General features: G+C 37.1%; 1 protein-coding gene across 2 annotated transcripts in view; it reads right to left on the reverse strand.

Annotated features, from left to right (window-relative positions):
* Window positions 1-681: 681 nt before the first annotated feature.
* The window catches only part of Tsp5D (Tetraspanin 5D), a 139729-nt gene continuing 119337 nt past the window's right edge, over window positions 682-21073 (reverse strand). For both annotated transcript variants that reach the window (XM_071596525.1, XM_071596526.1), the window contains exons 2-7: window positions 8201-8312; window positions 7141-7332; window positions 5289-5474; window positions 4667-4778; window positions 2640-2764; window positions 682-1362 (exon numbers count right to left, since the gene is read on the reverse strand). In XM_071596525.1, coding sequence (XP_071452626.1) covers window positions 1267-1362; window positions 2640-2764; window positions 4667-4778; window positions 5289-5474; window positions 7141-7332; window positions 8201-8263 — 774 coding nt within the window. In that variant the 5' untranslated portion in view covers window positions 8264-8312 and the 3' untranslated portion in view covers window positions 682-1266. The remainder of the gene's footprint in view (window positions 1363-2639; window positions 2765-4666; window positions 4779-5288; window positions 5475-7140; window positions 7333-8200; window positions 8313-21073) is intronic.

Here is a 21073-nt window from a genome sequence, read left to right on the forward strand (position 1 = left end):
AACACAATAATGTCCTTTATTATGGAATTAGACAGACCATAAATATCCTTAGTTAAATTTTTAAAATTTGTTAATAGTTGATATAATATCAAATGGAGTAACAAAATTCCATTTAAAATTTAAATTATTCGGAGGAAGATTTCTTCATAGGCTTCTGTACATGAATTGTAGAGCTGACTGTTGCTTTAAAATTACTATCTCAACTCAGTTACTGATTGTGTTTACTTGAGCTCCACCATTTTATTTGACTACTTTCATTGTAATGAGATTGAGACTTTATAGTCCCTTTTTCCACCTCACCCTAGTACATAACATTGAAGACAATAACAAACACCCAAGGCCTAAGTGTAGGAAAACCCACCTTGGCGGGAATCGAACCCATGACCTCTGGGTTGACAGGTGAAGATGTTTAAGAGAATTTTAAATCCCAGGACTTGCAAATAGCTTAGTCATTCGTGTGTCCTGGCATTTCTTATTTAGATCTTGGGGAGTTAAACCTTGGGAGTGAATTCAAAATTAAACTTGATATTTTTGTAGGTTTTATATGTTTGTTTAAACATTTACAAGTGGATTTAACATAAAAATTAGCATTTATTTCTCAATCACAATGAGAAAATGTTTCCTATGCCTATAAATTAAATGCTTAGATTTTAGTATAAACATATTCTTTATTCCTAGCAAATTAATATACATATATACTTAATTAGTAACATTTCAGATCATCAGTTTGATGCAGATACTAAAAAATAACATTGTGAGTCAAAGACTAATAATAAAATACTTTAGAAGTTAATAATCTTTCAAACAATAAAAGCATAACACAATTAAACCAGCAAAATAAACTGGATTACAACAGTAACTGACAACATTAAAAAAACTGGAAATGTGATCAGAACTGAATGAGGCAGTGTATGGACAGAGTTCATTACAATAAAATTTATTAAATTTAATTATATACAAATATGTACACATTAAAATTATTAAATATGCGTGCACCACAACAAGATGCTGTCATATAAGATGTATAATTTAAAAATTTACATTGTTTTCATATATTCTACAGGGATAAAATCAACAACATTTTTTAATTTTTAAATAAAAAAAATGGAAACCTTCAAATGTGATGATCAACAGATTTCTAGGCAACGCAGTTATGATTGTGTAAGTTTCATCTCTTACACATGGCACTGACGATGGTGCTGCAATGATTTCCACTAAAATTGATTGCCACTTCCTCAATGTTCATATTATAGGATTTGTGCACTTTTAGTGGGTGTGATCATATGACTTATATGTAGGATTTGACCTTCTGTGGTGGCGAGCGGTGCAGAATAGCAGCATTGATGATATCAATCCAAAAAGCTGAAAATATAATAAGATGCCACATTTTTAATCAAAATGAAATGTACAGTGATTCTTAATTATGACCAAAATAATGCCTCTTATTACACAAAATCAAATATTTCAATTTAAAACTGTTGTAGATTCACCAACTCTCACATTGTAGCATATCAAATACATTACAATAAGAAAAATACAAGATTTTTCATACACTTCCCTTTTATTAGTGATTTTTATTTCTTAGTCATGGACTTCTGATGCCTTTTTGTACCCATAAGAAAACATTAAACAAAACATCACAAGACATTCGTATATCAATCCTTCTAATCCCTTTGGCAACTCAATGGAAACATTCAAACCTATTCAACAAAACCAATCTAAATGGAAATATTTACACTAACAACAGTTTATAGTACGGCCAAATAGGTATTTAACGGCAGATTTTTCTGTTTGCTGGAAACTGAAAAATGTGTGAGCATGCTTTCAGTCTATGCGGTTATGTTTTTTCCAAGTTGAAGGGTAGGAGGATTTTTTTGAGCTAAAAAATTCAGTGTACATTAATTAATCTGCTGAAAAAGCATGGAATGTGACCCATCAATGATGTGAACATTTATAGCTAGTGAGAGCACTGCCTCATGGTGGACATTTTTAATTATTCACAAATAATGCCAAAAATGTAATGTAAAAGAACATTGAGGCACCTTATTAGGGCATTTAAAGAAAGGAAGGGAAATTGCACACCAATGTGTGTACATTAACACACATCAGAAAGTGTAATGAGAAAAATCTCAGTTATTACAAGTAGTATATTGTCCTTTAAGCGACATTTTAACAACATTAAAAATACTGTAAGTTTAGAGACTGATCTCAAAGTTCTTTTCCGTGATGACGATAATAAGTCAGCGGAGATTATTGTAGTTTCTGTTGGTCGTGATGCTGATCAACTAGCTAACTGAAACTATAGATGACCACAATATGAGTGAACATAGGAGTAAAGATGAAGCTATAGATGTTAAAAATGAAGTATCTTACAGACTTTATATGCATGTAGAGGCCTCCCAAAGTTGATGATTATGTATTATGCATTATTATGTAGTCTGTGGGTGTACATTGTTTCATAAGAATTTTACTAGATGCCTTATAATTCATGGCCGTGAGTAAACTGGATAAAATATTTTTGGAAATTTTCTGTTTTAGTATAGGGTTATTCATTGTGTACTATTTTAGCTATTACATTGGCATATGTGATTCTTGTGAGCATACTAATGATGCAAATTTTTTCACTAAATCTTACTTACCTGTATGAAAGCCACCACTAATCCCACAGTGCCCACAACATGGAGACGCTGAACAAACCACATTTGCACCTGCTCTGCACAGCCTTTGGAATACCATTCATCTGGGTTACCTGACTGCCCACAGTCTGAAAATAAGTCAATGTGAGCATAGCATAAGAAGGCTGGTATATACATACATACATGCATAAATACATATTTCTTTTTTCACCTGGGAACCCATAAAGAGAGTAAAAAATCTTTTTGTAGCAATTCATACAAATCATGATTCATGGGCATAAAGCAGAAAAGCAGTAGCTTGTAAGCCGTCAAGAACAACAAGTTTCATTTCCCTAACAGAACAGGTAATCATTAACAAAAGTAATTGACAAGGGCAAATGACTGCTAACGTGAAGATGGGTAGATATACATGATGTCACAGCAGTAAAGAGAAAGAATCACTAATAGACAGGAATACAAAATGCAACCATGATATATTTATTTGGTTAATGGATTTTTTAAGGCCTTCAAAGAGTAAATTGTGCACAACGAAGGCACACACAGTAAGTTGAAAATAGGAGTTCATTGGAGAAAATAGGAGTTCATTTTAACCACTCATCCAAAACTGTACATTGGTTTATCCAACATCTGTATGCCTCAGACTGCATCGGGGCAGGGAGCATATGGGGAATTGGGATGGTAATAATAGGCAAGGATAGTCTGTTTTACATACTTTTTAATGAATGTATGTACATATGTACAATGGATGTAAGTATGTACAAAGGAAACAGTTAGAGAGCTGGAAGCATTACTGATAACAAGCAACAAACTGATTAAGTCAATTTGGAATTCAGATGAACAAGCTTTATCCAAGGGATTTTAATCCCCAATGAGGGCATTACAGAACCAGTATAAGAGGCATGGAATGAGAATCGATCAACAGAAAAGGTAAAGATTCTAATGAAAATGGTGGACCAAGTTAAACATCAAAGTTATCATCATCCCAGTAATCAACCTAAATCTAAGTCTTGATATTAATCCTTAGGCTTCCGCGCCGTCTATCTGATGAATCCATGCTGGTTTCCGGGAATTACCGTCGCGTAGGTTAGTCGGTTGACAACTGTTTCGCCCCCAGTCCTGGAGGCGTCTTCAGGTCGAAGTACCTGAACTTCGACCTGAAGACGCCTCCAGGACTGGGGGCGAAACAGTTGTCAACCGACTAACCTACGCGACGGTAATTCCCGGAAACCAGCATGGATTCATCTAAGTCTTGATAGTTGAAGGTAGATCTTACCCCAAACTAAAACTAAACAGAAATCTGAGATTCACTCATTAAAGGTGAATGGTCTTTCACTATGCCACTAATCAGTTTCACACACAAAGCTAATTAAACAGAAAATTACCCTGCTTGAAATGTAGATAAGGATATTTAAAGCCATCAGTTGAGGTTTGAACACACACCCTTCAGGTCGGTAGCTAAATGAACAATCTACTTAACTATCATGATCCAAGGTCAAAGCAGGATGGCATATATTAGAGCTGTTGGGGTATTTTAGTTACTTTCAAAGTATTTCAGAAAAAAATGGGAAAATTAATCAGGTTGTTATGAAAATGAAATGCATTTGGGAAAGAAACCATCAAAACAGAGGAGGGAGTTGATGATTTTGAACTCAAGTAAACATAAAGGGCTAGCGAAAAATTTGTGTTAAGTGTATCATTCCACAAACTTAAACATGAGGAGCACAAGCTTGATTCTTGTTTGGAGCTAGTGATAACTTGAAGAAAAGAATAATGCCCGCCCTGCTGGTGGCAGGGTAACATTCTCATCTGCCAACCCAGAGGTCACAGGTTCGATTCCCACCAAGGTGGTTTTTCCTCCACCTAGGGCTTGGGCATATGTAACTGTCAAATTGTTATATCAATGTTCAAAGTCTGATGTTAAAGTCAAAGTGCTGTTTTTGGACTAATGCAAAATAAATAAATGAATTATGGTACACAGCAAGTACAAAAACGTGGTTCTCAAGCAAGAAAAATATATGAACTAAGCTTACCAGTTATGTTCCTATACACTTCAAGACAGCAAGAATTTGGAACAAATTTTTCACCACTCCAAGCATTAATATCATACCAGTCTTCATAGGTATTGACCCCACAACAGTGAAACTGAAATTTAAACATAAAATTGTAAATATAAAATTGCAAACATTCATTTTTACAACAAGAAAATAATGTCTGCGCAAATTTTTAACTTTCCATGAGAAACCAAGAAGAGAAATTTTAAATTTGATATGCTCAAGCATGTGTACATTTTTTTATAACTTGGGAAACATGAAAATTAATCCTGAGCATGGACTCCCGAATAAATATTAAAAATAAATAATGAATTTGGCAAATTATAGTGATCACTGACTCAGAAATTTCCACGTCTTTTCAACTGCAACCATAGATCCCACAAAGTTAGGTGATGCCTTCCACTCACTATTTCGTAGTAAATTTCTCACTTATCTCTCCACCTTTTCACTATAAGATTTCAGAGTGGGGGACATGAAGTTTAGGTCAAACTATTTAGCAATGCCACAATAGTCCACATTGTCTTCAAATGTGAATAATGATGGGCATGAGTTGTGGTAACTGCGCCATTGCACATGCACCCAGTGCAAACTGTGAACATACCTCATTGTGTATGTGGTTCCAAATGTGGTGGAGACCATTGGGAGCAGACTGTGAATCATTGTAATGGTGTTCAATGCCATACTTCAATTCTTCCCTCAACGTTCTTCCAAGACTTTCGCGGAATACAAAAGCTACAGTCGCAAGGAGGAACTCAACTAAAAACATGAATACCACCAAGCTGAAATACTGGAAAAATAAAAAAAATCACTTAGAAAGATACTTTGGATGGTAGTGGAAATGGTTTATTCTGATGAATTGTGGATTAAATCACTAATAAAACACCAATGAAGGAGATAGTTCTTGTTAATTGAATTACATAATGCATAGTGTGTTGTCTGTTGTGTGATGGCTGTATTATGCATAGTGCGTTGAATACTTACAATTAGATTCAGTTCTCAGTATTGATGTGTAATAATCTCATTTTAGAGTTCTTCATTTAGCATACAACTTTTACTATGCTTTATATATTGTCTATAACCACAGAGTTTGTTAAGGCATACATTTATATTTTACTTAAAAAGTTAATTTTGAATGATAATTTTCTTCAAAAATAAGGGGAAACATTGGTATATAAAAAGATACATACTCGAAAAGAGCACGGCTGATAAAATATTCAATATTAATGATTCCAACAAAATAATCCCGTTTTTGTAGGTAAAGTAATTATCACATATTTTCAATAAACAGATATACTATATTTAAGTTTTTGGTGACTTTTCAAAACTCAATTCCACTTTAACTCTTATCACCTGTACAGATATTTACCATTTAAGCATAGGTGCTCTATGAATAGGTGAGTTAAAACAATAATTAATTTGTTTTTATAAAATGAAAAAAGAAAATTAACACTACCAATTCGAATATAAAAATTTATATTTTCAAAGAGTCACTGGCCATAACATTAAAAAACGTCAAAAGAAAAATATATCCTCCTCCTTCTGAGGTCATTTACATTAAATTAAGAAACAATTAAGAACTTTGGTTAGCAAAAGGATGCAGAAAACTAAGGAAAAATAAGCAGTATTGAGAGAAATTTGAAGTCAATGGAAATCTAATAAAAAAATGAAATGTCAGAAAAAGCTGAAAAAGAAATTAGGGATATCAATTGATATAACCATGGAATCTAAGCTACAACTAAACCAGAGTTTATATGGTTTTTAAAATCACTGTCATAAAGATTTATTTGATTAGACTTTGTATTCTACTTTCCACCCCATGAAGTATATAATTATAACTTACTGCATATTAATTAAAACAGCTCCTGTGCCACTCGAGTTTAATAATTAATTCATAATACACTAAAATATTTCTCATGATATCTTGCAAATTTAACAATTCACTGTACTACCACATGTAGAGTAGTTATCCAAAAATGCACATTATGATGTATATATTCAGTGGTATAAATAGTTTACAATGATATTTTGGATGTAAATTTGGGACGGTGGATGTTCTGTATCATGGAGATTATTTCATAATTATAGACATCATATGACGTAACCCAAATCAATGTGATTCACTCTTAGATTCAGTGAAGGATTAAGTATTATTAGATATCTTTTTCGATGGGCATGCCCTTTTTTTCTTTGATATAAGTCAAATTAGTTCACCTGAATCTCCTTCAAGTCACCAGTCAGCATGCGAGCTATTATAATTCTTAAGCTTTACAAATTACACAAAAAAAGTATCAACCATCCATGAAGAAGAACTCAGAACTCACTCTGCACATGAAGGCAAATGTGACTAACTCACATAATTCAAATGACCTTGCAGGGAGTCGTCAAAATGTCTCGCCGTGAAAGTGTATCATTGAAAGTTCTCATAAAGTTGAGGAAAAGATTTTGTAACTCACGGTAATCAGCATGCAGCGACTCTTGAACCATGCCCCACAGCATCCAAAAAATGCCACAACAAACGCTACAACCCCTGCTGTTATGAGAATTGCATCTGCACTCGCCACTGCAAACTGCGGAGCTAACGAAGCATATCCACCATGAGCCAGGTGCAGCCACACACCCACGCCCAAGACGCCACATCCCATCAACTGCAAGTAATTGACGATAAACATTCGCATGTTCTGTGATCTTCAATGGCAGAAATCCGGATATGGAGGGATATCACTCAACAAAAATACTTTCAAACCACAGTGCATTTTAGTTTCCAAGAAATGACCAAATTACGCCCACCATTGTGAGAGACAGCTTAGGTATTCGACTTAAATAAATTAAAAGATGTATATCAAACCAGTAGTACTTAGGGTAATAAATGACAAGGGACATAATAATTCTTTTTGCAACATATTAATTTTGAATGGGAGATAAAATTTCTGTTTTGACAAATACATTATACAAAGCATTCAAGTCATTTTTAAATTGTACCATTGCCTAAGGATACCTCAGTTTACAATACATTCTTTTGTATTGGTAATTATTATTCACTTCGTCAAATTGAACATAACATTCTTAAACAAGGCAAATAAGAAATAAATCATCACCTAAAATATAATTTTTTTTGGTTCCAAAGCGACAATAATAATATTCCTACCAAGCATGATTTCCTTCAGTTAACCTTTTTTTGAATAATGAAAATTGATCAAAGAGACAAAATGAATTCATTCATTGAATATACAGTAATGTCCATTTAAAAATAATGGATGAAGAATTTGTATGACTTTGTAGTGATATAATGGCATTAATCAAAGATTGATAGAAATATTTTCTAAATCGGCAGTCAAATGCAGAAAAAATTTCTTTTGCAAATTTAGGCAATACTACTTATATACCTACACGAGCAAATAAAACTAAATGTTTACAGACTTCAAACAAGTTTTTTTTTTTAATTTTCATCACATGTTTGATCAGTCAAAAGACTTTTAATTCAGGTTTCAATTTCACGCCTAAGTAGCCACTTACCCACAGAAGGACATTGATGGAACAGAATGTGTGCCTCACACAGGTGTACCCGCTTCGACCCATTGTGATATGGGTCTTCTTCCTCTCACTTGAGTCACTCCCCTTCTTCTAGCTGGAGAGAAGAAAAGAAAACATTGCTTTAAAACAGGTTCCAGTGATATCACTAATATGCAGAAATGCAAATTTAATTCATGGGATTTTTAAAAAAATCTTGATTATGATAACTTTCCAAGATGTTTTTCAAAATTTGAGCAGGATATCATTTAACATCCGTCTGTCTTTGAGGAATTTTTTCTTGGGGATCAGAGATGTTTTGCTAATTAAATTAGAATGGTAAGAGTATGCATGAGTTCACTTGCTTGTTCGACTGCTATTGGTTCATCTTGTACATTGGTGGATAAAGACAATGAATTTCTCCACAACCATTTGCACTGTATTGCATTCATTATACATTATGTGGTATCCCACAGAAACGCCATAAAAGGCCAACTACTACCCAATTTATTTTAGATTTGGTCATTCTGATAGAGAGGGAGGAAGTGACAATAATGGAACACGGGCAAGCTAGCCATGAAAAGAGAAGAACTTGGTTTCGGTTGAAATTTTCAATCCCCACAACACTTTAGTTAAATAGGCAAATGTTTATGCAAATATAATAACCTTCAAGAAATAATAAGTGGATTCATTCATAGATCACACAAAATATAAAACGAGTCTCAATAATATACAGTGAAAGTACCCATTTAAGGGCAATATTGTAGAAATCCTTTTTCAGGAAAAAATAATGCCTTAAAACAGAAGACATAAGGAAAACATTTTTGATGAATAAGCAAATCTTTTGATTTTCCTATGAATAGATCGACACTTTCATCCATCAGTTGTTTTTAAGACTAACACAAAAGTATGTAACTATTACACATGAGATCCAATGACATGATTTCTTCTCTTTAATCTATTTTCAAAATTATCTTGTCATTCTTCTTCTTTATTGGTCGAGATTATCTACCTCGTGGCCACTGGCAGGATATTTGTCACTTATTTTCTAAAAACTATGACAAACTCTCAGGATTTGGATTATTACTGAGTGCTTCAAAGATAAAATTGGTCTTTGAGGTAAAATAATGAGAGATTCAAATTTGTTTCATCAACATTTTTTTTTACTATTGCCACCATGAAAATAATGCACAAGTTTAACAATGGTTTTTATGACTAATGAATGAGAGTATTGATCTATTTGTACAAAAATCAAAATATTTGCTTTTTCATGACATCTCTCCCATGGAATACAAAGGGTGGTGGAAGGGCTTGTGCATTCCGATGACCCCTAGAGCTGTGCTGGTGGGAGTACTTTGGCTGGCGGGAGTGTTTTGTTAGGCGTGATAAAATGTTTATTTGGTAGTTGTGTCCATCCAAAACCTGCCTTAACCGGTAGATTATTTAACAATAAATAATAATTCATGATATGTGTTTTGCTTACTTCTTCTGTTTTGAAGCATTAAATTTAAAAGAGGATTTATTTAGTATTGCTCTTTTATAGTTACTTTCACTGTATATTTTAAGCCATTTGCGAGTGTGCATGGTTAAAATAGCTAAGGGAATTATCCCAAAATAAACTATCGACTCGTTCAGAAGAAATGAGGAGAGCCCATCAATATTGAATTTAGCATTCTACTATCAATGGTGCAAATATCCTATTGAAATAACTATCAACGCTCGTAATATTTGGAAAAGAATACAAGACAGTTCACCACCCATGCAAGAGCATTTATCATTGACATGATCTTTGATTCTGGATAAGTGTGCTTTTGAGAAAGAAAGAAATTATGAACAAAACAGAATAATTAGGACAAAACGTATGGTAAATAATTGGGCATTGTAAAAATAATTTGCCAGCATTTCATAATACGATATTTATTCATGACAGGCCATTATAAAACTCCTAATATTTTATAGAATCTAAATTCTGCACTTGAAATATTTTTTTCTTCCGAAATAATAACTTACATTCCATGACTGCTAGGCCCAAAATAGCCCCATTGGGCACTGGATACGCGCATAACTTGTGTATTCCACACCAAAAACTGAAAGGCTGACTTTAATATAGAGCTTTGAAACGGATCACTCATTTTTTTCTGTTTCATTATGGACCGCTTTCACCGAGTATCGCCAGAAAACCAGCTAATTTTACAGAGATTTTGTCGAAAACCAAATTTAAAATATTTGAGCAATCATCAAGCATCATAACTGAATTAACCGAGGCGGGTCCTCCGCTCCACGGTTCATTGGCAACACTGGAGGGAAAATCGGGCGAGAGGATACGTCATTAGTACTCAATTTTAACGTAATTTTGCGGAATGAAAAATAAACTGAGCCTGGATAAAATAATGTCATTTGCGATTGTATAGAGTTAAAATAGATTCGTGCATTAACCAAGAATAAACTATCGACTCGTTCAGAGGAAGTGAGGAGAGGCCATGAATATTAAATTTAGAAATTCCACTAATGTCAATGACGTGCTCCTCAAGTGGATTAAAAGAAGAAGCTGGAATGACACTTAAAAAAGATTTCCCAACCGTGGAAAGGAGTTAATTAAATTAATAAATGGATAACTTCGGCCGGGGTATCCTTCAAGCCGCACGAACCACTCCATATATCCCTTGGCAATGTAGTCACTACATGCACAACACTTTAGTTTTGCTGGTCGATTCTGGTGCTAACGTTTCGCTGCGAATCACGGTGACGCGCGCTTGAAATTCCAGAGTGGGGTGTGCCCTGCAGACAATTTATTTTATTTTTTTTCAAGAGGCATGATCTCCCCCCACCTATCCACCCTACGCCAACCAGCCCCCGGGTTTTTTAATGACTCTCAGAGCGGTGGGACTAATGGCCTCGGCGAGAGACCCATGTTTTTAAATGTCCTCACTGTTTAACTCGGAAAATTATCGGAGTCACTTTCCGGCAATTTACAGAATGGACCCGAGACATCTTATCTACCCGCACATTAGCCGAAAAACTTTAATCTAATTACTTGAGTCAACAATTGACAAGGAATCACGAGATGCAAACTAAATGCCGTTTTGTGTGGACAAAACACGCGTTAACTGACGGAAAGGTACTATAAGCGGAACAGTTTCTGCAGAAGGTTTTCGCGGCGTTCAATTTAATGAGCATCTTCGACCCAAGGGACGGTTATGGCCAAACAGGAGTGGCATGTCTGACGACACCATATCCGCATAATCGTCTAACTTAAACGTTTTTACGCAACGCATCATCTTTTTTTCCTAACTTTCTAGGGATGTTGTTTCTCGATGAACGCTTCCGACTGGGACTTCTGATCCTTAAATAACATTTATCTATCGCCCCCCCAATGACCGATAAATAAAAGAAATATTTCTAAGCACCAAATTATTTGAACCCCGAAATGTTTTCCGATGAGAAATAAAATCACAATTTTGTCATTAATAAAATGGTTTCATGACCAAATTCACATGAATCACATGACAAACTAAGGTTTCATTAAAAAAGATAAAAATTTCTAACATAAGCAATGTTCAATCGATTTGTAAAATGATTAATCTCGATGCACGCAAATCCCATTGTATGATCCCGGATGGAATAGAAAAAATTGCTCCACTACGAAAAAAGGGAGTCTGAGGCAGGATTAGAGTCGGCGAGTTCAGTTTTTATTTGGTTCCTTAGATCGCAAGATCAAAACCGTTTCAATCTAGGTGAACCCATTCCCAACCATTTGTGTGCTTGGAAAAGTCAAGCGACTCGCAATTTCACCAGAAAGGTCGCAAGCAGCCCAAGATCGGTCCGAAATTGAGGAAAACTTAATTCATATTTCGGTGTTTCTTCCACGGACAAATTCATTCTCTCAGCGTGCAAAATGCGTAGCGAAGACTGAATACGCAATTTCTACAGGACTTCATTTCTTAGGTCTTCAACCCGAATCTCTGTGCACTTCGCTTCTTTGGAGGAGTAAGTCCTAAATTTCAAACGTCTTCGCACTCGAGGACAGGGTCACTACATCTCCGTGCTGTTTTAAAGCCGCGACTGTTTTCCGCATGCTTAAAAAATTAACATAAGGTAATCGACAATACCTGTAACTATAAATATTACTAAAGTTCTTTTTTTCTCGGCGATTTTTCTCCTGTAATATTAACGAAATATTGCGATTATCACCGAAGACCACAATTTAGAGCTAAAGCCCATGAAATTCAGACGATACGACGAAATACGACGAAAATCAACGGAAGGTTATCAGAGATCGCGGACAATGATTTAATAGAGACCATTCAATTATAATTTATCTGTCACTGAGTTTTGACTACGATGAGATATATTGAGCAGGGTCAGAATAAATTTAATATTAATGAAGCGAATTTTTTTCCAACACGATCACGTTCATTTTCCCTATTTTAGTATATTTATCGTGAGAATTTTTGACTTTTCTGACGCACATTTTTCCTTAGAAGCGATTTGCATAAACGTGACAAGGAAATGCACGCCCATTATCAACCGACCAATTCTATTACTACTGCCAGAACATGAAAGGACTGAGCTTAACTCAAATGAATCGCGCCGAACCCAACCAATGTCCAGCAGAAACACCAAAAACATTGAAATTTAATGTAATTCACAATGGGTCGAGAAATGTAGACGAGAAATCCTTTATTTTTTCGTAATGTCATTTTATGCAATGATGCACGTAATAGGTAAGCCACGCACTAACTTGCACTGCTAAACTAGACACGGAAGAATATAATATGGAATCTTTGACCACGCCCCAACAATATTTACTTCCAAGACAACCGATTTAGGAGGAATTTTCTTATTAATCCAACCTCGGTTTTTCACTTAGAGATAAAGGGTAACCATTACCATAACAACTTTTTAAAAGCTATAAAAAATACACAACACTCAAGGCATTGAGAAAAATGAGGAAAGCTAAGAAATGTAGAGAAAGTATTGAAAAGGTACAAATTGAGGGTGAAAAGAACAAAAAAATAATTAGCTTGAGAAGGAAGCGAAAAAAATGGCTGGGCAAGAAAAAATAATGAACGCGTGGTTTACTGTTTCGAAGCACCGATGAACAAATTCAAGGATATAGATGGTGGAATATGATGACATACTCTGAAAAGGCTTTAAACATTAACAAAGGCACCTAGGATCAAATAAACTGCGTTTTAGAAATACTCAGGCTTTTCGTCAGACGTACCTACGTGAAACATTATTGCGATACACGAACGATGGCGGTAGCAACAGGGGATATAAATTATGGAGAGTAGGTAATGAAGATCAAATGAGTGAATAAATGAAACGATAAAATAAGAAGAATATATTCCGAAGCGGATATTCCGCCATCACTACAATCTTTGTAGGGCCTATACCCATGTATTTTTTTCTTTCCGGCTTCGAAGAGGAATTTTTCCTTCAACGGGGATCTCCGGATCGTTGTGTTATTTAGTTTATCTTATATATCTTATTATATATAATTTTTTTAAGGTGATCTACCGGTTAAGGTAGGTTTTTCGATGGACACAACTACCAAACAAATATTTTATTACTCCTAACAAAACACAAAATCCATCATCCTACTCTATATCAGGTCCCTCTTCATCTCGGAGTACTTTCTTCCTCCCTTCATCCCGTCCAACATCCCATAATATATATATATATATATATATATATATATATATATATATATATATATATATATATATATATGCATACACACGGGTCGCGATAGTCCAGGGTTAGAGCGTTGAACTACTGACCGGAGGGCCCGCGTTCGATTCCCCGGCAAGCCTCTCTGGGCACCTAGAGCTCCACCCAGGCTATGTAATTTTTCGGGCACCAGAACTTACTGGGAAAACATAAACGGCACAGGGAAGGGAACTGCCCCTGCTACCCTCATGTGTGAATTTCACACGTCGTTGGGCTTAATACTGGGTGAACTCTACCATCACCTACCACACCGACCTTCAGGTCGATTACTGTGTATATACACACATGATAGCGGAATAAATAACCTTAAACATGAACGACTACTTGACAAAGAGGGGTGGATGGGAAGAAGCCTATGATTCTTTCTGAAGCCGGCGACGGCAGGGGAGGACATCGGAACAAAAAGACGAAGGATTATGTTCACGAAGAAGTCATCGGTTAGGAGAGTCGAGAGGATAACTTGCGGCTATCGGCAATGATGATAGAGGTAAGTTTAAGGGGGGGATCGGGTTGCCACGGTGGTTAGTACTCTGACTTCCCACCCCAGGGCCTCGGTTCGATTCCCGAGCCAGAATGGCAGAATTCTCGGTTGGCAGATTTTTTTACCCAATCTCTTTTGTAGGTGAGATTCGGAGGGCACTCAAAGTGGAGTACGCTGTCCGTCGAATGGGACGTTAAATTGTGAGACCCTTTGGCATTTCGTTCACTTCCTGAAAATCCTATCCCCACTATAACCCTAATGGTGCAAATGACCTCGGCTGTGGGTCGCCTCCCATAAACATAACGACCAAAAGAGAGAGAGAGAGAGAGAGGTGGCAATCCTGGTCACGACCCTTATGCGAGGCGAGAGAGAGGAAGGCGTGCAAAAAGCCCATTCCCCCTTCTGGCTTCCGTCAGACACCGTCCATTGGCTTCATTTGGCAGTGACTTTTTTTCCACGCACACAGGATGCAAGCGACATTACAATTCACTCTCTCTCTCGCGTCCAACTCTCCCTCCCAGACACCGCCGGGACGTCTAATTCAACCCCCCCCTCGCCCTCCCCAGCCAATCCCCCCTCTGGACCCTTTCCTCCCGTCTCGCCGCACCCCCGTGAACAGAGCCAGTTCCCGGCGAGCGTGTGAGAAAGAGACACTTCCTCCAATTCCTTTTCCTCCTTCCACCGTTTTTTTTAACCTCCTCCCTTACCATATCTAATTCTGGAAAGGATTCCTCATTCGGGTGGACTGCGAGAGATCTAGGAGGGTCAATAAAAAAAACGAAAAGGAAAAAAAAGGCTCGATGGACAGATATTTCCGTTGCGGTGTTTGAAGATTTCCCTGAATTCTGGACGAAATTTTTAAAGGCGCGCCGAAAAAAAACCATTACACAGGGAGCGTTGTCACCTGATTGGACCCGTGACGGGGTTTCCATTTCCGAAACGGTTTGATCGCTTTCCCGCGACAAGGAAAAATCCTCCGCGGCCCATTTCTATCTTGCCCACCCAGCACCGATCATGACTGCTGACCGATTGCATCCCTCGAACAGTTAGGTAGGAGGGCACAAGCTTTCAGGACGACCTACCACTGTCTCAACGATAGAACAACTGTTCTTGTGCGATCGCCATGCGGTTAAGTCCATTCACTGATTGAGACTACGGAAGTTGAAAAACCTGATGAAATGAGATTCTTAAGAAGTGGTATGTAAAGGCTCCTTTACAATTAATTCCGGAGAGTATGAATTCCAGAAGACGGAATAATTAAAGTATTATCGACGAAAAATTGGATGAATGTAATGGGAAGTTAGAAGACGCAATGGCGTTGTCAAAAGAAGAATAATTTATGACCGGCACCGGAGACTTTTAATAAGGAAAGTATCGCTGTCCGTTTTTTATCGTCCTCAAAGGTAAGGGAATGAGTTAAAACGGGTGGGCATTAAAATCATAGGTCAAAATTACAGGAAATTTCTATGTACAAGGTTGTCCGAGCGTTGCTGTAAAACAACACCAATTGATCTCCACATTATGCGCATTCATACCCTCCGTTTACCATCATATCACTCGTAATTGGTAAAACGATTATGTTAACATTGTTTTACATACATTTATACATTTATTGAAACCTTAGCAAGCGCAACTCCGATTCACTAATTCGTCATTTGATAGATTTTGTTGCATATTCTCAGATACCAGTGCGAGGCTGTGAAGGCCTCTACGAATGGGATTGGCTCGCATCGCACAATCCCATCTTTGATCAATTGTTTCGCAACTCGTCTCCGCCTCCGAACCTGTTGAATTATTAAACGAAGCCATCATTCGCTTGGCTACGGGAAATATGAATTGGCAGGTCACATTCAGCTCGGTGGCATACGGATCAGTCGATCTTAAAAACAAGAAAACGGGAGGATAGATGAAAGAGAAGTCGTATTTCCACGGAGCGCCACGGAAGTAGTGTCGTAGTTATGTAAAATAAAACTAAACGTAGTTCCATTTTTAAACGCTGCTTTTATGGCATTATGCCTCATCCCCGTGTTATTCTGTATGCAAAAAGATTACGACGGATTAATTAAATGTATTGAATTTACATTCAATCAAGACATTAGCAAGTGCTCAAATGAGAGAAGTAATGGACAAAATGGAAATTCCACTGCCACATATTTTTTGACTGAGGGAACTTTTGAAAACAGACCATCCAAAGCATAGGTGGATAAAACTATCTCTGATTGTGAGTCTGAAGTCGATTGCAACATCACACGAGATAAGAAAGAAGTTTTAAAAATAAAAGACTAGAACCCCGCGAGGTCCTTATGAAATGTGGACATTTATATAAAGGTGATTTCAAATGAATTCACTGTGTAAAATTGTGATACATTGGACAAATAAAATCTATGCAATAAAAGTCAAAGAAGATCCAAACCACATGCGAATGACCGATGCCTTACAATGCAACAATTTCAGAGTGCATAAAAATCATTCGCCTTGACCGGGATTCGAACCCGGGTCCATCGATTTCCGGCCGAATGCTTTAGCCGATCCGGATTCGAATCCCGGTCGAGGCGAATGATTTTTACATTCTGAAATTGTTGCATTGTAATGCATATTAGAGGATGACTCCGTCAAAAGTTACTACTGCGGCATCTCCCGCAGTTCCTTGGGACTGACGCCTTATTCTGTCCAATTAGGCGACCTAAATATGCGATATTACAACCGTCGTGGTATTCCACTACTCATGGGAGCAATGCAAATTCCAAGCAACACACAACCAATAAGGGAGGGGGGATTGGGAAACGGGAATCATTAGGCCGCTTGATGAGACTCACGCCGATTGAGTCGAAGGCAATCCTAAGTTTAAAGCTGGATTGGAATTTTTTGAGGTTGCACAAAGGATTATTCTCATTTGGTGTTATGTCTTCAGCTGTAAGGATATCCTTAACGAGTAAATTCATTCCCCTGCCCAATTCAAGAATGCTCCAAAAATTATGAAACACTAAGTCTTTGATCCTTTCTTCGTGCGTTACAAAAACGGATTTCCACAAAGAATCGGCCGTAATCGTTTCTCTCAAATTTGGATTTTAGCGATTACACATTTTCAGGTCAATGATAAGCGAACACGATTAGAGGAATGACAAAACATTACGTATTTTGCACCTTCTGGACAATGACAGCACCAACTGTTTGCATTGGTCGACTTGGTTCACGACCCAGGGATATTATCTAATTCTTTTGTCAACATTCCCCGAGAGAACTGGCCAGAGAAATGAGGCCAGAGCAGAGAAGAATTCAAAAAATAAAACAACGAAGTGCAGGATAGAAAGTAGCCGGGAAAAAATTTTTGAGTCTACAAAGCACAGAGGTGAAAGGAGCGGTACCATTCAATGATGATTCGTGCACGAGGGATCTACTTCGAAATATTCCCTCAGTTTGCATTTAATAGCGCTACCATATAGTATTGGGGAAATGTGATGAAAACGTCAAAGAGAAATATTATCTTTGGCTGATTAGGCCTAATTTAGAATATGCTGCTAGTATATGGGATCCTTTAGAAATTGGATTGATTGCCGAATTGGATCGCTTGCAGCGTAGAGGAGCTAGATTTGTAAAACGTTGTTATGATAAACTTAGCAGCGCATCTAAAATATTAGAGGAGCTAGGCTGGGAATTATTCACAAAGCGAAGGTTAAATTACAGATTAAATTTCTTGCATAAATTGGAAGAACGTCACTTTAGCAATGATGTGGAAAATGTATTACTACCCCCATAGGACTACGGTGGGAGATATCACGTCAATAAAATTGGAGAGATTGAGCGTAGAACAAATGGATTAAAGATGTCATTTTTTCCGCGAACGATAAGGGATCAGAATAACCTTGCCCGACCGCGGTAGGGGTTATATTCGGATCAAAATTAGTCTGGTGTGTATTCACCACCTGCCACACACCCTAGTGGTGGCTTGCAGGGTACTAAAATGTGTAAAAAATTACCATACAATGACCCATTGGTACCGCGGAAACGACATCAGGTGGATTACCCAATCATGGTGACCTCATTTTGGGTTTTCAAATGTTTCTTTTTAAGGTTTTACATATCAAAATGGGGGAACTTTAGGGTGTGGAGTCCCAGAATTTAATGAATCGGAGACCTGAAAAATGATACAATAGGAACAGGAAGGCATAGTGACGAAGGCGGACGCTGAAAATCGAATGGACAGATAAATACAACGAAGTCTGCAGAAAATTGGAACAGGGGAGAGCTATGCTAAGCAATATAAGAAAAAATGATCCGGGAACATAACGTGAAAGAAAATGTACTTCTTCTTCTTAGAAACGTGAAATAAAATGTACTTCTTAGAAATGTACTTCTTGCTAAGGAAAAAAGTAGTAAGAATTTTGATCGTAGGTGCTCCAAGCGTTGATGCCTGGTATTGTCAGCTTTCGAGAGCTGCTGGGTCGTCGTTAGGGACGTTTTGGTCCACACGTTTCGTCCATTGTGCTCATGTCTCATTAGTCCAAGCACCAGTATCATCAAGAATAATGGAACTATCATTGTTCCTGATGCACCCAAAAGCCACCAATTCCAAGGATGTAAGAAATGAGAGGTATCGGTAGAGAACATAATTATCACCGAAGAGGAAGAAAATATGGAGTACTGTAATCACCCAATTCGGATGGCCAAAGGGATTAAGAAGAAAATTCATTTTCCTGGAAACTTTATACAAATATTTCAATAAGGTAATAATTTTTCGTTTAAATGACAGGCTATTTATTATATACAGTACCGCAAGCTCTTGCAAAGGAAATTAAGTCCATTATAGTATTGAATATTGTGTTCAAACAACCCCGACAAATGCAATTATGACTTTTTAGAACCAAATCCAGGTGACTGCTGACGTTAATCAAATTTAAGATTACAATTGCATACCATGCAAAAGAGCGATCATCATTCCGATGGTCCCATAGACTTATTTTTACCAGATTGTTCGGCCTAATTGGAACTCGAATCGTAGTTCCGACAACCGCAGAACACGCCTAACAAACTGGAATAGACTACGTTATTTATCTCGATGCGAGCGGTCGCCATTCAGAATTATTTTTCCGAGACTGGACTGGAGACCACGAGTGGAAATTACAGCGGAATTTTATCGGAGGATTTAAACGTCGTCATAAAATTAATAAAACAGCAGGATTCTTCCCCGCTGACATTTTCCTTGCCGAGCATCAGATCGCTGGCATAAAAAAAGCTGGTTCTTGTGTTTACAAGATTGCCACATAAGGAATTCTGTTTCTCTCTCTCTCTCAATCATAAAATTATAACTTTTATAGGCCGCAGCCAACTAAGGAATCGTCACATCTATGAAAACAAAATTCCAAAGTTCAAATAAATATTCACGTTTTAAAAAGATCGAATTTATAGTTGAGGAAAAGCCAAATGTAAGCTGGCGTACTCTCCAATGATCTTAAAACCTAGCCACCATGATAGTTCTTGTGGCATTACCTGAAATCCTAACTGCCACATCACAGTTCAAACAAGTTTTCTGGACGAACCGACAAACTTGAATAGACGCACGCACTGGCATTGGATACACGTTGCGGTCATTGCTACGCAAAACTGGTCAGTGATTATTCACGTCTTGTAATGCCTCTGATTCATCCCATTAGGTTGGCCTGCTGGATTGAGCGCGTCATCTAACAGGATTAATTTTAAAATCATTTTATTGTATCTGATGATGGCTTCATAGTTGATGCCGGTCGAAGCAATTGAATATTCGAGAAATTGACCAGCTAATTTGATCAATTATGCATACGTTCTGTCCCTATGGTGACGCCGGAAACAATCAATTTTATCAAGTCAGATACTGAAGTATCATGTTAACAAATCTTCATGAATATACGCAATCAAATGACAGAAAATTTATACTACTTAACTCCCTCACTTAATTATTTTTATACCAACAGAATTTGTCTCATTTCCTTTAATCTCAATTAGAAGAGTGGTTGACTGGGGTTTCAATTTTTCCCTATCCATGCTTAGGTCTATTACACCATGATAGCTTTCTAAGTTTCTCTCAGGATAACATGGTCATCAATTTCACATCCCACCGCTACTTGATACGAAATACAATTGAGCCGGACACCATTTAGCTTGACTATCCAAGTTGGTTACTGATAAAATAAAACTTACAGCAGTATCCAAGAAATTTACTTCTCAGTCTCAAAGGTGTTCATTTACCCAAGAAGTTGTACAGAGTTTAACAGTAACACGTATAACAATAACAGTTTTATAAATATAACAATACAACTGACAAGGAAACCCTGTTATAAGCAATATGCCTTTCGAATCGAGGCATCATTTTCCGGGGCACACTGGAATACGCGAAATTTCCGGCCATGTAGCAAAAACTTTTCGGACCAAAGGTTCGAAACGGGACACTCAAAAGGGAGAGCCCCTTAGAACTGCATGGAAATGTGATAAAAAAATACCCGCGACTTATTTATTTTAAAATCCGAGGCAATCATTTCGTAAGAGACACGATTTCGTACTTTCCCAAGCAAAATGCTACGCTGCCGAGTCCTCAAAAATCGCCATCTTACCCATCCCCCTTACGAAAAAGAGGAAACTACCCGAGGTTTATACTTTTTTTCAATTCGCACGCGGTTAAAGCACTAAGC

This window comes from Hetaerina americana, unplaced genomic scaffold, assembly GCF_022747635.1.
Source record: "Hetaerina americana unplaced genomic scaffold, ioHetAmer1.1.p SCAF_8, whole genome shotgun sequence".
Taxonomy (NCBI): Eukaryota; Metazoa; Arthropoda; class Insecta; order Odonata; family Calopterygidae; genus Hetaerina; species Hetaerina americana.